The following is a 15650-nucleotide window of genomic DNA, read 5'->3' as shown; positions in this document are numbered from 1 at the left end:
ATCCCGTGGGTCAGAACATACTACACCGCTGCCTCGGCCGGCGACTCTGCGAATAGGACGTTGATCTTCTCCATCAGCACGTGAATAGAAAATACTTCTGTCGTTGCCTCTGTCGGCGACTCTACGATCAAACAAGTATTCACCTCCACGTTGAGCCATTTGAGAACCAAAAGCTCTGATACCAACTGATGCAGTTTCGGAAGCAATCAATGGCTCGAGAGACTCATGATTAATCAAAGACGATAAAATGAACCAATAGTTCAAGAACAAAGTTCTTATAATTAAAATTCAATCAAAACTGAAAAATACATAATATTCAATCCTAACTTATACTAAATTAAAATAAGATAAACTTGAAAACAAGATAAACACAAAATATTAAAAGATGATAAAAATCAAAATTTAAATTAGGAGATAATTCTGCATCAGTTATATTGAAAGAAGCAACATACTCTTCAAGAAGAAAAAGAAATTGGTGGTTTTATTATTGCAGTTCTTAATTCATATCATTTTGATTCTCATCAATTTAATATTCAAACTTCAAAGTTGAAGGTGTTATATTTTTCTTCGGTCTCCATTAATTGTTTCAGTGCACATTTTTTTAATGTAGAATGATGTTTCTTATTCTACGCATCAAGATTCTAATTTTATTTCCTATGGTTCTCTTTAAGCTGAGAGCCGGATAATATGAGCATTTGAAAATAATGTGCCATGCTGAGTCTTGCGGCCGGGTTAAATGCGACCGATTGATTCCATATCTTATACCACATAATTTAAAAGTTATTAACTAAACCCCGAGACAATTATATGCCCCTGTTTGCTAAATGAGACCCATATGTCTTAGAAAATAGGGAATATATCAAGTCCTAGGTTTCCATCAACACCTCCAAAACCCAACCTTCCGACTTTTTGAGTTACGATGGCCAATGGCGAAATTTAGAAAAATCTTTCATAGAGGGCAGAAATTTATGAGTCGTTTGTCTATTAGCATATTATAATTTTTTTTCGCTCTGGTTCGGGTTGGCCCTAGTCAAGTCATATTAATAAAGATTATAAAACTGAAGCTAGTGGCATCTTGGTGGTGGGATAAGGCTTAGGGACCATAAGGTCCTGGGTTCGAATCCCATAAAAAGGGGGTTTTCCCAACTTTTGTTGGCTTTCCTCCTGAATTGGTGGTTAGGCATTATTGCCTAGTGGAGATGGATATGATCGCGTGGTTCTGCTGGTACTATACTCCAGTGGTCCGTGAGTGATCCTAAATTTGCCGTTCAAAAAAAATATAATCAACAAAAAGTTCGTCAAATGTGACTTTCGTCAATTTCGGTTTATTTTTGCAATTGTTTACCCGTCCCGGGCTTGTATTCGGATCTCTATAATTAATGACATCGAGTGTTTATTTAGTGTTTTATGTTGTTTAATTCATTTTATATTGCTATGGTACTTAAACTTGTTAAAACGTTGTTAAAATCACTTAGTTTGAGCTAAAACCGCATTTCTGGAAACCATATGGACTAGATTTGACAAAAAATGAAAAGTTGGTGAACCTACACGTCGCGTAGCGCGACGGGGGTGGTCTAGGGGTGGCGCGTAGCACGGAGCCACCAAATGTGCAGATAAGCTGTTTTGTGATTTAGTTTGTTTTGACTCGTTTAGCATCCAATCTTCATCCTAATCTCGTCTAATATTCAAATTCTCTAGAATATTCCTAGATGATTTCCTATCATAAATTGATAATCTTTATCCCGGATTAACAAAGTTTAATATCTAATTGATAACCATCTTATCACTTGTTTAATTTTCAAAGTTGGGTTATCTCTAAATTCATGATAAACTCGAAGCTAAGCTGATTCCTATATAAACACACGACCTCTAGCTTCTGTATTTCGTTCATTCACGTGCAAGTTTCATACATTTTGACAAATTCAAGCTTTTAGTTTAAGTATTCTTCAAGGGTTGACTTTCAAAAGTCAAACCAGTCTTTCAAGCATCAATCATCTAGTTATTCCATCAACCCTCAAGTAAGTTTGTGTTTTTATTGTTATTATTCGGCTCTTCGTCATTTAATAAAAACGATGAAACATTATTTTTCCTTAAATCCTTTACGCGTCACTCGAATTTATTCGTAAGCGAAGCATTAAAGTATTGAAAATATACATTTTTATCCCCTAACTATGTTTTGCCCTAACCTGCTTAGCCAACCAAAGCCCAGGGACCAAATTGCAAAACATTCAAACACTTTTTTCATTCCCTTCTTCCCGTCGACAAACGAACCCCCCTGATCTACGACCCTCGAATCAAGCTGTAAGTCACGGATTCTGTCATACCTATTTGCTAGTTGATCATGTTCACACTCAATAATGGTCTAATTATGTTAATTGACAGCCAATTTACACTAATTTGAAATTAACTCAAACCCGCTCGAAATCATGGTTACCCGGATATATACTTGATAAAAATGCAATTAACAAGTACCACACCTTCCTCTCATCATGTCGAAGAAAAGCCCTAACCCAATTTTATCTCATAAACAATCCTTGGTTGATTTTAAGTTCGTGTTCTTGAGCCGAAGCCCTAGTTATATACTAATAATAGTAATAAGTAGAGGTAGTAAGAAAACTAGTAATATAAGAGAATGATAGTATGAAAACTTGTAATACATATCTAACTAGAAAGTATTCCCTTCCCCTAAAAATCGTTCACCTTCATTCTACGTCTTTAGGAAGTCTAATCATTTACCGTGTCTTCAGAAAGGCGTAAATATAACAAATCAAGCCTAATTCTCTCGTTCAGTTCAATTTGAGTTTACCTCTACTCCTCCTATCTATAGTGAGGTTTTCACTGATCTAACAGAAGTCGTCGTCTGTATCTTCTTGACTTCTTCACATGTCAAAGCCATTTGAATCTGCATTCTCTTATCTTATTAGCTATATTAGTCACACCTAACATTTCTCAGAAAACGTCGTTTCATATTTGATCCAACATTGTATGCACATACATCCATTGTAGCATTCTCATCCCTGCGACCTCCAGCTTACGCGCTTGTGCCTGCTTAATTACTCAACATTTGTTCCATACAACATCGCTGGGTTAATTGCAATCCTGTAAAATTTCCCTTTTAACTTATTTGAGAATATCCTGTCGCGCAATACCCCTGTAGCCGCTCTCCATCTACACCATTCTACCTGGATGCGGTGTGCAACATCAATATATATGCCCCATTGCTCTGTACAACAGATTATGAGTACTTGAACTTGGTTGACTGCGGAACCAATTGACCTTCAATGATGATGTGGACACCTTCCACATCATTTACCCTAGCAAACTCATTATAAAGATACTCAGTATTAGAGCGACTAATCCTTGAAGGTGGGGGGAATATAGTTTGGTTATCAAACTAGTCTTCACACATTGTTTGAGAGTGACATAACTGAATCCTGTCTCACACAAAAAGACATTTGAGGAATGACCTAATATTTTTAAAACATTGAATTTGAAATTCACTTTTGTTTTTAAAACAATACTCTGTTTAAACATTTGGATAAAAAGCAATTTGCTTTACTTTACAACGAGAACGAGAATCGAAAGAGAAGAACATCATAAATCTATGTATATTATATTTAAATTAAAAAAAATAAATGAAAATAGAATATTCGGGACCCATTTGAATTCAATCTATCACGACTAAACAGTCTCAGATTTTCTTCATCATAAAATAAAAAGAAGACTTGGTTCAACTGTTCCAGCACCACCAGGTAAACTCGATTTCTATTCATCTACTTAATAATAATAATAATAATTATTATTATCTCGAGCTAGATGTTTACTCTATTCTATTCAACTATCTGTTACTTAATTTCAACCTCTAATCGAATCTACGGTACTCTTAGCCACCATGAAAATATCTCCAATTACGATCTCCGATTCGCGTACGAGTAATCGATCTGTGAAATTGTTGCTTCAACTTTGATTGTATCTGTAATCCAATTACACGGAACCGTTTCGTGTTGAAATTCGGTTCCGTAACGTCATAAACTTGTATTGTTTTTGTTGTGTTTTAGGTTTAGGTATTTTCTATTTAGGTTAAAATAAATAAATAAATTTCACCTCAATGCTTCTAAAATCTTCTTCATTTGAATTATTTCAATAGGGCATATGATATTATTCATTTAGAAGCCCAAACATGTCCCCTTTACCTACCACTTTCACTTTATTGTAATGGTTTAGCAAGGTATTATACTATTCTTTTCTTCTGATGTTCAGGCTTGATTGTTCATAATTTTTCTGTTTTCTTTTCGTCCTCGTAATCTTGTTGATTTTTCAAAGGGAGTTAGGTATATGATATTATTGATTTAGAAGCCGAAACGTACTAAATTTTGATGGTCATGCTTGATTGTTCGAATTTGTCATCTTTATGTTCTTACTTTTCAGGATTTCCTTCGTCTGCAACTGCAAGCATGTTCATATTCTCACTATAATCTTGTTGACTTTCCAAAGGGAGCTTAAGGAATGCTGAAAGATGTGTGTGAAGCACAAGAAGCCCATTTTCAAACTCCACTGTGATTCTACGTCTTTAAAACTCACCATCTTTATCCTCGATGAGATCGGCAATATCTTGTCCAGCTCGTCAAATCTCTTCGCCACTGCCCGAGGCCACATAACGAGTGCTTCTAGTTCTTTGGTGCATGATCTGTGTGAAGATGGTTAATCTCCTTCATTAATAATATCAACTGTTAGTTTCTAGTTTCTAGTTTCTAATTCCCGTTAGTTTCGTGTGTTAAGAACTTATAAGGTACAAAAAGATACGGCAAGTATGGATACCAGAGTGAGTGTTTTGATGGAAAGATACGAGTTAGGGAGATTATTAGGTCAAGGGACCTTTGCAAAAGTATACTACGGTAGAAATACGCGGACGGGCCAAAGTGTCGCGATTAAGGTAATCGACAAAGAAAAGGTCTTATGCGTTGGGCTTACCGATCAAATCAAGAGAGAGATATCTATTATGAGACTGGTCAAACACCCTAACATTTTAGAACTTTATGAAGTCATGGCCACAAAAGCCAAAATATATTTCGCCTTAGAATATGCAAAAGGGGGTGAGCTTTTTGACAAAGTATCCAAAGGACGGTTAAAAGAACAAACAGCTCGCAGATATTTCCAACAGTTAATAAATGCTGTTGACTTTTGTCATAGCCGAGGGGTCTATCATCGAGATTTGAAACCTGAAAACCTATTATTAGACGAAAACGATAATTTGAAAGTTTCTGATTTCGGGTTGAGTGCTCTTGCTGAATCTAAACATCAAGACGGGCTGCTTCACACGACATGTGGGACCCCTGCTTATGTGGCACCTGAGGTGATTAACAGGAAAGGGTATGATGGGGATAAAGCTGATATTTGGTCGTGTGGGGTCATCTTATATGTGTTATTAACGGGTCATCTTCCGTTTCATGATTCGAATTTGATGGAAATGTATAGAAAGATTGGCAAAGCAGAATTCAAATGTCCGAATTGGTTTCCACCCGAAGTAAAGCGTTTACTTATGCGAATGTTGGAACCGAACCCGACACAACAAATCACGATTGCGAAAATTAAAGAAAGCCCGTGGTTTAAAAAAGGCACAAATGTTAGAAAACTGAGAAATGAGATCGAAAACACGGATTCCGATAGAGCTTCTTGTTCTGAGGAAAAACAAGAAGTCATAAGGCCGCCTAACTTAAATGCGTTTGACATAATTGCCCTTTCTCCTGGGTTTGACTTGACCGCGCTGTTTGAAGATCGCGGTCGAAAAAAAGAAGCGAGATTTACATCATGGAAACCTGCGTCGGTTATCATATCTAAACTTGAAGAAGTTGCTAAACTTTTGAAGATGAAGATTAGTAAACGTGAAGCGGGACTGTTGAAACTGGAAGCGATAAAGGAGGGTAAAAAGGGAATTTTGGCGATTGATGCTGAGGTGTTCAAGTTGACTCACTCGTTTCATATGGTTGAAGTGAAGAAATCTAATGGAGATACTTTGGAATATCAGAAGGTTTTAAACGAGGGGTTAAGACCGCGACTTCAAGATATTGTTTGGACATGGCAACCTAAGGATGAGCCATGCCAGCATATACCTGAAGCGGAGCAAGTAGGGTCAGTGCCACCTCAGCAGGAACAGTTGCCATGAGTTGGATTTTCAGCTCTTCAAGGTATCTGATTTTGTTACATATGAATATGTTACTTCCATTTTTTGCTTGTGTGATTTTATTCTAGGTCTTGTATGAACTACTTTCATTTATCATATTCATATAGTACCATGTATCATTCTAATACAAATGCACTTTGTGTGGGTACCCAATTTTCTAATGTTATTTTTGGAACAGTTTCTTTAAAAAAATGATAAATTATCATTTATAAATGATGACATGAGTCGAATTTAATTATTGTGAAAATTGGTATAATATGTGGATAAATATTAAAGTGAGGTGCACAAAAACCCAAACCTGGAACTGGACCCGGAAAAAAACCCGGAACTGGGTTTTTTTAATACCCGAACCCGTCCCTACCCGCAGGGTATGGATAGGAGTATGCATTTCAGTACCAAAATCGAACCCGATTTGTACCCAGTTATACCCGATTTCCGGAACCGGGTTTTTCCAATACCCAAAACATGAAATTTTGGAATTGGAACTTTTATGACTTTTAAAGCATCTAAATAACTTACAAAGATCATACTCAATGATTAATATTTGTCGAGTAAGTTTAATTTGGTAAACTTGTTTTAACTTTTCTGATTAAAAATATGGAAATGGGAATTTGTAGTGCTACATAATCGCGTTTACTTACTGTGACATCTTAAGTTACACGTCTATGTTGGAAAAGTGCGCATGGCGGTTGTCTGGTACATCTCAAAATGTTATCTTTTCACACATTTCGAATGAAATTTGGGTTGTAACCATCAATAGTTGATGAAAATTGGTTAAAAGTACAATTTGAATGTGTTGATATGAAAGTTAAAGGTGTAATTGTAGGTGGGGTTGAAATTGAGTAACCACCTTTTGTTTTAAACGTGTCAAGATGAATACTAGTCTTACGTTTTGTTAATTAGAATTGAATATTGGGTGGTTTAGTTGCATACTGTATCATGAGAATCACACTCATTGACTTCAGCTTGAACCTTTGGTGTTTAGGCTAAATTGAGTAAAGACTAGTGCTGCTGGTGAGTTCATTGCGTTTTCTTTTTTACATCACAACTTTATTTTATTCTATCTTTTTAGAATGGAAACTACAAATACCTATAGCATAGTCGATAAGCTAATTTTGTTGTTAACTGTTATTGACTGATTCTATTTTATTAACCAACTAAACACTCGTTTTTTCATTCGTTTACAATAGTCCATTCCATTCCGTCTCTTATTCATGTATGTTGAGCACTACCCTAAGTCCCAAATTCCAGTTGTTGTGTAAATTGTAGTAAAACATAGGGTTGTCACTTTTGACATGTACCCGAACCTGAACTAACCCGACCCGAGAAACCCGAACCCAAGAAAAGGCTAACCCGAACCTGAACCAAAGTAATTCGGTTTGGTTCTTGGGTCCAAATTCTAGGTTTCGCGTCAACCCGAAAACCCAAATAAACTTTTAGTTTTAAAATCATATATATTTTTAGGTATTGTAGGCTAAGCCTTAGCCGCTGACGTTATCAGAATCTAGTCCAAATTGATTGTTCTCGTTGCACCTATAATGAATCGATTTTTTTTATTGTTTATTAATGTTTTAATTTATGACTAAAAACAACTATAATTCAACGCCTTAATCACGGCATATTCAAGACGATTATGTCGGTCTTGTTTATTGTGGTTGAACTTCGTAAAATTTAACTCTTTGTAGATGTTTTATCAGTTTATTTTTGTTTTGTTAACGAGTAAAGAAGAATATCTTACATTTAAATTTAACAATATGTTTTTTCTCCTAGGAGACTCAAAACCCGATTAATCCAACCTGAAAAAACATGAACCTGAATTACTCGAACCCGAAGAAAGCGTGAGAGATTTGGGTTGGGTTTCGGGTCTGGATTTAAAACTTTGAAACCCGAAGAACCCAACCAAAAAACCCGAAATCCGAAAAACTAACCCGAAGAACACCCTAGACTAAAACTGGTAAGTTCTTCTCATGAGATGCCACGGGAAAATGATGAGATGGGAATTATGCACATGTAGGATACAAACAAACTACAAAGAAGCACTTTATTTTTGGTGTAACTTTGTTTTTAGCAAGAGCATTCGCATCCCACTCCCTATCTTCAAATAAAAAATTACACTAAAACTCACTTTATTTTATCTCTCAATTTCAATTAAATAATATTTTTTATACCTTTTATCATTACCTTTTTTCTTTCCTTCACTCACAACTACTTTCAAAATATATTAAAAAATTATAGAGGATGAACAGTAACTTTTCAAATATACAGAAAAATCACTATTTTTTCTAAATATAAAAACTCTTCACTCACAACACCATGAATCACTCTCTAAATTATAAAAACACCCATCACATAATATGAGGGGTTGGATGAGAATGCTCTAAGATCTATTTTAAAATGTTGAGATTTTTTTTTATAAATATAGTTGTGTTTTTAGAATGTTTTTTTAAAAAATTATCAAAGAAAAGCTATTAGAGAAAAATAAAATGGAATGTGTTAAAAATATATTATTTATAGTATAAGAGATTAAATTGAAATTTAAAAATGAAATCGTAGGCTAATGTTCATCGAAAAAGTTTTTATAATACATATAAATTTTAATCTGTGACTAATTGGCCATTAACCAAGACCGTCTCTAAGATTTTAGGCGCCCTAGATGAACTGATCCGATACCGATTAAATTCTCACCACATCCCAACGCAACACTTAAAACTCATTTAAAGTAACTAGCTGTGAATACAAGTAAAAGAACCTTCGTCTCTGTAGTGTACCTACATATAATGAACCAACTCATTCTAAAAGATACATAAAGAGAGAGTGAAAGAGAAAAAAGGTGTTAGGACTTAATGGGGAATTACAGGTTTAGATTATCAGATATGATCCCAAGTGCTTGGTTTCACAAGCTCAAAGACACGAGCAATACCACCACCACCAACCACCACAAGAAGCCACCGTCTAGTTCTCATCATTCCTCTTCAACCACCGCCCCACCACCACCACCAGAAAACCACCATTTGCATCATCCAAAAAACTCCATTCACAAAGCTTCCCATAACACACCAACAAAACCTACAAAAAGATCAACACTACTCAACCGAAAAACCATCTATAAACCTTCACCGAAACACGAATCAACCCAATCTCCCTCCTCCGAGTCACGACTCACTTCATGCACCCGTCCGGATTTAGAGCTTCAACTCCCTCCGATCATAACAAAACCGGCAAACCCTGCTTCAAGAAACCAAAAATCATCCGTTTTCGGCAAGAAACAACTGAGAGCAAAGAGTAAAAGAATTGTTAAAAAATATGACCAGACAAAAAACTTGTCGGAAAGTCTTGTAGTTGTGAAATCATCGTACGATCCTGAAAAAGATTTCATGCAGTCGATGATGGAGATGATAACTGAAAACAACATCAGATCAGATAAAGATTTGGAAGAGCTTCTGGGTTGGTATCTTTCTTTGAATTCAGATGAGTATCATGATGTAATTGTTAAAGCATTTGAGCAAATCTGGTTCAGTTTGCCAGGCCTTTGACTTTTTCTAGGTCAACAAAGTGAAAGTTTAAGGTAAAAATAATAAACTATGAGATTTTTGCTGTAGAAGTTGTTAGATCTTTATGGTTTTGAGTGTCTGTCAGAAGTCTGATCACATTCCAAAACAGCAAATTTCTGACAGATTCGAAATGAAGTGAATTAAGTTGTTTTTGATCGAAAAAGTTGATAAAATTTACAACATTACAAGTTGGTTCTATTCAAGAATCAGAAGATAGGTGTCAATTAAAGCCTTAAAGTGGTATATGAATTTTTGTATATATATTTTTCGTTTTCAATCTATTTACCCCTTAATTAAATAAGTTGCAACGGTTGGAATGAAACGCCTTAATTAAACAAGTGCTTAGGGACTTGTTGTGACATATAACATAATTGATGAACTATTAGTATTTCAAGCTAGTCACATTGAGTAAATTAGTCATAATGAAAACCATTAAAGCTGATTAAATTTAGACCACTGTCTTTTTAACACATATCATACATACTAGTAGTACAAGGTAAACACATGTAAGGTTCTCAGACCTTCACTATGTTCACCTTTGCATATTGTACATCCCACTTTACATACTAAGTCTTATGCTAGTTACCACTTTATCTTTCTTCACTATGTTCACCTTTGCATATTGTACATCCCACTTTACATACCAGGTCTTATGCTAGTTACCACTTTATCTTTCTTCACTATGTTCACCTTTGCATATTGTACATCCCACTTTACATACCAAGACTTATTCTAGTTACCACTTTATCTTTCGTAAACATAACCCTTTTGTTGTTGCCACATCATAATATTAACTTAATTACACAATCATTACCAATATCATAAGTGGCAAGAAGCCAAAACAATTATCTTATTTCTTTTAATCTTTGTGAGTATGCACACCGCCCCCCTAACGTAATATTAAAAAGTCCAAAAATCATCATCATTATGCGGATACTTTATGTGAGAATACTTTTCTATGACGATATTTTCCTTGAGTAGGGTTGTAAACACATGCATTGAACGAAGCCTTATTCATGTTCGTTTGTTTAGCATTAAACTTGTTCATGTTAACCGAACGGAAAATCTTGTTTATCTTCATTCGTTAAAGAATTGAACTTTTTCAGGAACGGTTTACGAACGCAAACGAACATATACTATTTAAGGGGTAAAAAAGAACAAAAGCAACGTTCCTAATCCAATACATTAGATATAATCACCTTAATCTATCTATACTATTAAAGCAAAACCATTCTTCCACATGCCATTAAACTAGAGTAGCCAACTAGGATGCCAGCTAATACTATTGCCATTTATAGAATTATTTATTTTAGAACAACGACTTTCTTGTATTTAGGCTACCGCATTCTCCAAATTTGGAGAGCCTCGATGTCACACTTTGGCCAGGCTATGTTGTCTTAATCGGACTCACGCTGACTTCAGAGTTTGGTTTGGACGTTCCCTCGGTAAACCATACCGCCGACTGCCACTTGACATTCGTTGTATCACCACAAGAGCAGAACTTTCTGCCATAACACACGGTGTGATGAAAACCAGGGTGGGCTTAGGTTCGAACTGACAATCTTTGCACAATATCTAGCTGAAATCCTTCATTGTCAATATCCACCCAAAAGTGATACAACTGAGATTTGAACTTGAGTCTCCACTGGAGAACCCTAGCCTCCTACCACTACGCCACAAGCCCTTGGTGTGTATACCAACGACCCTCCCTTAAGGCCTATAATCTTGTATTAAGCACATTTATTTAAAAGTCTATAATTAGCCTTGTAGACTTATTAATTATCCATTTACTAATAATATATCCGAATGTTACGTTATAACCTACAAACGAAAGTGTTTTTTCTTCTGTGAGTCCTGTTTCAACGGGAACTTAATGAGTTTATCCACTTATACATATTTCCTTCAGTTTTATACCCAAGGAATTACTCCATAAGGTTCAAATGATTTGTTTGTCTTTTGTTGTATCTTTTCACGGCTGCATTGATAACTTGACAAGCCTATGTTTTTCAATGTTTCAGAATACGGTAAATCATGTTAACTAACTGATAACGACAAAATGAATCGGCTTTTGCAGTGGTGTATGGGATACGGTTGATCCTTTTGACACGAATAAATATTGCTCTTATTTAGGTTTATCAATTCGGCATGTAACTCATGTAAGCTTGGCACACTACAGCGTTTATCAGGGTCTTGATTAAAAAGCATGTATAAATGAAAGGCTCAAACTGAATAAAGTGATAATATGATCATATCATAAAGCAACATTTATAGAGACATCTTGAATACAACGTTTAGCGGATGTTAATCAACACCTCTGCTTCACGACCAACCAGAAAAACGACACAAAAAACAATGAACATCGTACAAATTCGGATTTATCTTCGAGTTTACCTAAACAAAAGCTACTTTCCAATAAAATCTCAAAACGAATGTATAACAAGCAACTCGTACATAATGTTAGCATAGAGGGGTTGGAGGCACATACTCGAGTTGTACTGCATGCATTTTAATTCCACCGTCTTTAAAAATATGAAGTATATTTGTCATGTTTTTAAAGATGGTAGTAAATTCAAATGGTTTTAGAAAGTTAAAATTGGTTCCCTTGATAAGTTTGGCCGAACTGCCAACCCGCACCAACCACGTTGTAGCTTGTAGTCGTTCTTCCATCACCTGTTGTGACTCTAAAGGAGAGACTTTGACCGTTAAGATACAAATTGCTTTGCCAATTTTGACCCCAGTTTCGTGACATAGCTTGCCACCCTGTTTTGGACCCTTTGATTGAAACCGCATGAACCTCCCCTGCACCGCCGACGTTGCTGACCAAAACCAAGTTGAAGTATGCATGACCATGCATGGTGAACCTTATTCCTCCTCTTTTTACACATGGGACCCTACATGATTAAAACTCGTTCAATTCAAACAGATCACAACTCGTTCCAGTTTTATCGGTTTACATGGGATTTTAGTTACCCTAGTAATAAATAAACTATCGTTATAGTTTAATATAACGTGTCAAACAGTTCGAGTTTGTGGGCCGAACTTGGACAATAGATGAAACTGAAAATTATGTAAGACACATGAACAGGTAAACGCCATGTGCATTCGCAAGGTTGACATTAACACAACATATTCAACCCGAAATTTCTTTTTTGCCGTATTATTATTTTCATTTACAATTTTAAAACCAAAAATAAAAACATGCATAAAACAATGTTTAAACTATAAAATCTAATACATATAAATTGCGGTATAAAACAAGTTTTAAAAGTTAAAAAAAAAGAATAAAAGTGGTTATATGAGTCAACCATGAACCCGTCATATTGATCCGAACTAAAAAGCCACGAATTTCATGTTAGGTTGGTGTTGTCTTATGTTCAATAATTATTAGTAACTAAATTACCCTTAGTTTACCTTCTGTAAGATACAGGCACAATTCCAGCTTTGTACTTAGCAATACGCAAGAAAGCAGGCTGAGCCATGTCAAAATGTTGGAGTGGTGGGTTGCACCACCCACCATTGTTGCTCGGCAAATCAAAGTTGGGCGGGCAGAAATTCGTGGCGGTGATGATGACCGATCCAGGGAGGCACCACTGCGGATCGTTCACGCATATCATCTCGTAACAACCCCCGCAGCTTAATCCACTGTTAAAAAGTGCGGTACTAAGTGCCGCAGTGTTTGTGCCGTACCCTTGGCTATACAAATCTCCATAACCACAAGCTCCCCCTGCATATATACTTGCAAACAATTAATCAATTACTATTTTCGTTACCAATATGTTCACACTTTTATGTAAAATTATTCCAGGAAAAACTAAGTGAATGGATACCAACAAAAGAAAGGACACGTATAATTAAATGAATGGATTTTCTTGTTCATGCTAATTTTTTTATGAAAACAAACACATGTTGTATTCACTTACTAATATGTTATAAACGAACATACACAGGCTTAAAAGAACAAACATAAACCAAGAAATGAAGAGCCAAGTAAATTAAATAATAACTAGTAAAAGAAATTAAAACGTATATGTAAACGAATGAATGCAAATGAACAATTACAAAAAAGGGTATACGAACGTACATAAATATATAAACAGGATGTTGATATGTAACGTATAAGTGTTTTCCTTCCTGTATATGTTTGATATGTAGCGTATATGTACATATATGCTTGCCTATATTAGCGTATATGTTTAGTAGTTAGCGTATATGTTTAGTTGCCTATAAATAGTTTATTGTAATCACATTTACATGGTCAATGAGAATCATGATTTGAACGATTTCACAGGACATGACTCCATGCTCTTTCGTTTGAACAAATGAATAAACTTTATTTTTTTTATATGTAAGCCCATTTATTAAATATATCAATATATAAACTTACCATCAAACCGTTTATGAAAAACGTTAAGAGTTCATTTACTTAAAACTTAGAAATAGAAATAACAACGTACATAAAAGCTCTAAAACATACCCATTGTTCCAGAAGCATCACTGCCGCCATAAAACGTGGCGTGGCCACTCTGCCAACCGTCGTAGCTGGTAGTCGTAGCGTGGAGAAGGGTTGCGGTGAACAAGAGAATTAGCATAGAGATTTTCATGTTACAAAGATGGGAGAGAATTGAATGAAGAAATTTAGAGAGGTTATTGTATGGAAAATGAGGTGTTGGTTTAATTGTATTTATAAATAAAACAAGACACCCAAGAACCACCGTAGAGAGGCTGAGCCGGCCAGATTCCGGTTGGAAATAATGAGGCCAAAACGCACATGCATGCGGTTGTCTTTATATCATGTTATGCTCACTTATGCTACACCGTGCATTTTTTATTGCTATATAAAATAATTAAATCTTGATTAGTATTGCATGATTAAATCAAGATGTTTGTTTGATTACAATAATTTCCGATTCAAGATTTTTTTAATGGAATCCAAGTGCAAAACAATAGAACTTTAATTAATAAAAAAAAAAATATATTTTTTCATATTTAGTGATCTTTTAGAATTTTAAGTAAAAGGTTTACATATTGTTAGTCCATTGACAAAGCGATGATCACTACATGTTGATGGTCTTTTAAGATCGGATGATTTTTAAAATTTAGCATTTGTTATGTCCATAAGGACCATAACCGATAGTGTAAGGTTTACCCGCTATATAGTGTCAAATGCAGTGGCGGAGTCAGGAATCTTTTTCTATGGGTTCAGAATTTTTCGGTGCTCGTTTTTTTTTTCCGGTGTCAAGTTTTCGGGCCCAGATGGGTCGGGTTGGGTCGGTCGGTCAGTCAAACAAATAAAATGCAATATCAGTATCATAACAAAAGTAAATCGTCAACATTCAATGAAATACAAAGTCATATTAAATAAAAAATATATTACATATTACAATTGTTCCATACGTGTTTTCATATTTTGAAAACGATTCATAACATCTTCAATCGCGACATTCAAAAAGAACTTTTTTTTTCAAATGCAAGCATCGTTTATATAACCGTCAGCATCCGATTACGCAAATCCGTCTAGTGCTTCATTGAAGAAAAACGTCTCTCAACACTTGCCATGCAACTGGTAGAACTAATGCTAGTTTCAACAAACGACGGACCAACGGATATCCAAGATGTTTCTTTGTTTTCAACCTTTTTTTTTGCAAGATTAGATAAGCAAAAAATAGAAAATAACCTTGTCTTTTTACTCATACTTGATTTGGCTATTTAAAAATCAAAATCAAAGAAAGATCCGTCGTGAGGTCCGGATCGAATGATCAATTGAAATCTTAAAGGCTTGCAGTAATCATAGAAAGAATCGGCCGACCGTTGTTGACCCGTTTAAAAGATCTTTTAATATAATTGAGCAACTAGCATCTAGATAGATAAAAAAAATTATGGCACTATATAATATGAATATTTTATATGGGTTCAACAAT

General features: G+C 35.2%; 3 protein-coding genes across 3 annotated transcripts; 2 read left to right on the top strand and 1 right to left on the bottom strand.

Annotated features, from left to right (window-relative positions):
• Positions 1-4682: 4682 nt before the first annotated feature.
• LOC143579390 (CBL-interacting serine/threonine-protein kinase 10-like) lies at positions 4683-6225 on the top strand. The gene has a single exon (XM_077062713.1). It carries the CDS (start codon positions 4811-4813, stop codon positions 6161-6163), a length of 1353 nt encoding a protein of 450 aa, XP_076918828.1. The 5' UTR covers positions 4683-4810; the 3' UTR covers positions 6164-6225.
• Positions 6226-8950: 2725 nt separating this feature from the next.
• On the top strand, positions 8951-9714 carry LOC143579381 (transcription repressor OFP1-like). The gene has a single exon (XM_077062709.1). It carries the CDS (start codon positions 9025-9027, stop codon positions 9712-9714), a length of 690 nt encoding a protein of 229 aa, XP_076918824.1. The 5' UTR covers positions 8951-9024.
• A 2605-nt stretch (positions 9715-12319) lies between these two features.
• On the bottom strand, positions 12320-14333 carry LOC143579392 (expansin-A4-like). The gene is made up of 3 exons (XM_077062715.1): positions 14207-14333; positions 13144-13456; positions 12320-12623 (listed from the first exon to the last, which is right to left on the bottom strand). The coding sequence occupies exons 1-3, from the start codon at positions 14331-14333 to the stop codon at positions 12320-12322; spliced, it is 744 nt and encodes a 247-aa protein (XP_076918830.1).
• Between the last annotated feature and the right edge of the window lie 1317 nt (positions 14334-15650).

This window comes from Bidens hawaiensis, unplaced genomic scaffold (genome assembly GCF_021521415.1).
Source record: "Bidens hawaiensis isolate Kalapana, Puna unplaced genomic scaffold, B.hawaiensis_p1.1 tig00029688_1, whole genome shotgun sequence".
Taxonomy (NCBI): domain Eukaryota; kingdom Viridiplantae; phylum Streptophyta; class Magnoliopsida; order Asterales; family Asteraceae; genus Bidens; species Bidens hawaiensis.
The sequence above is the reverse complement of the archived record's forward strand: the minus strand, read 5'-3'. Positions and strand labels throughout refer to the sequence as shown.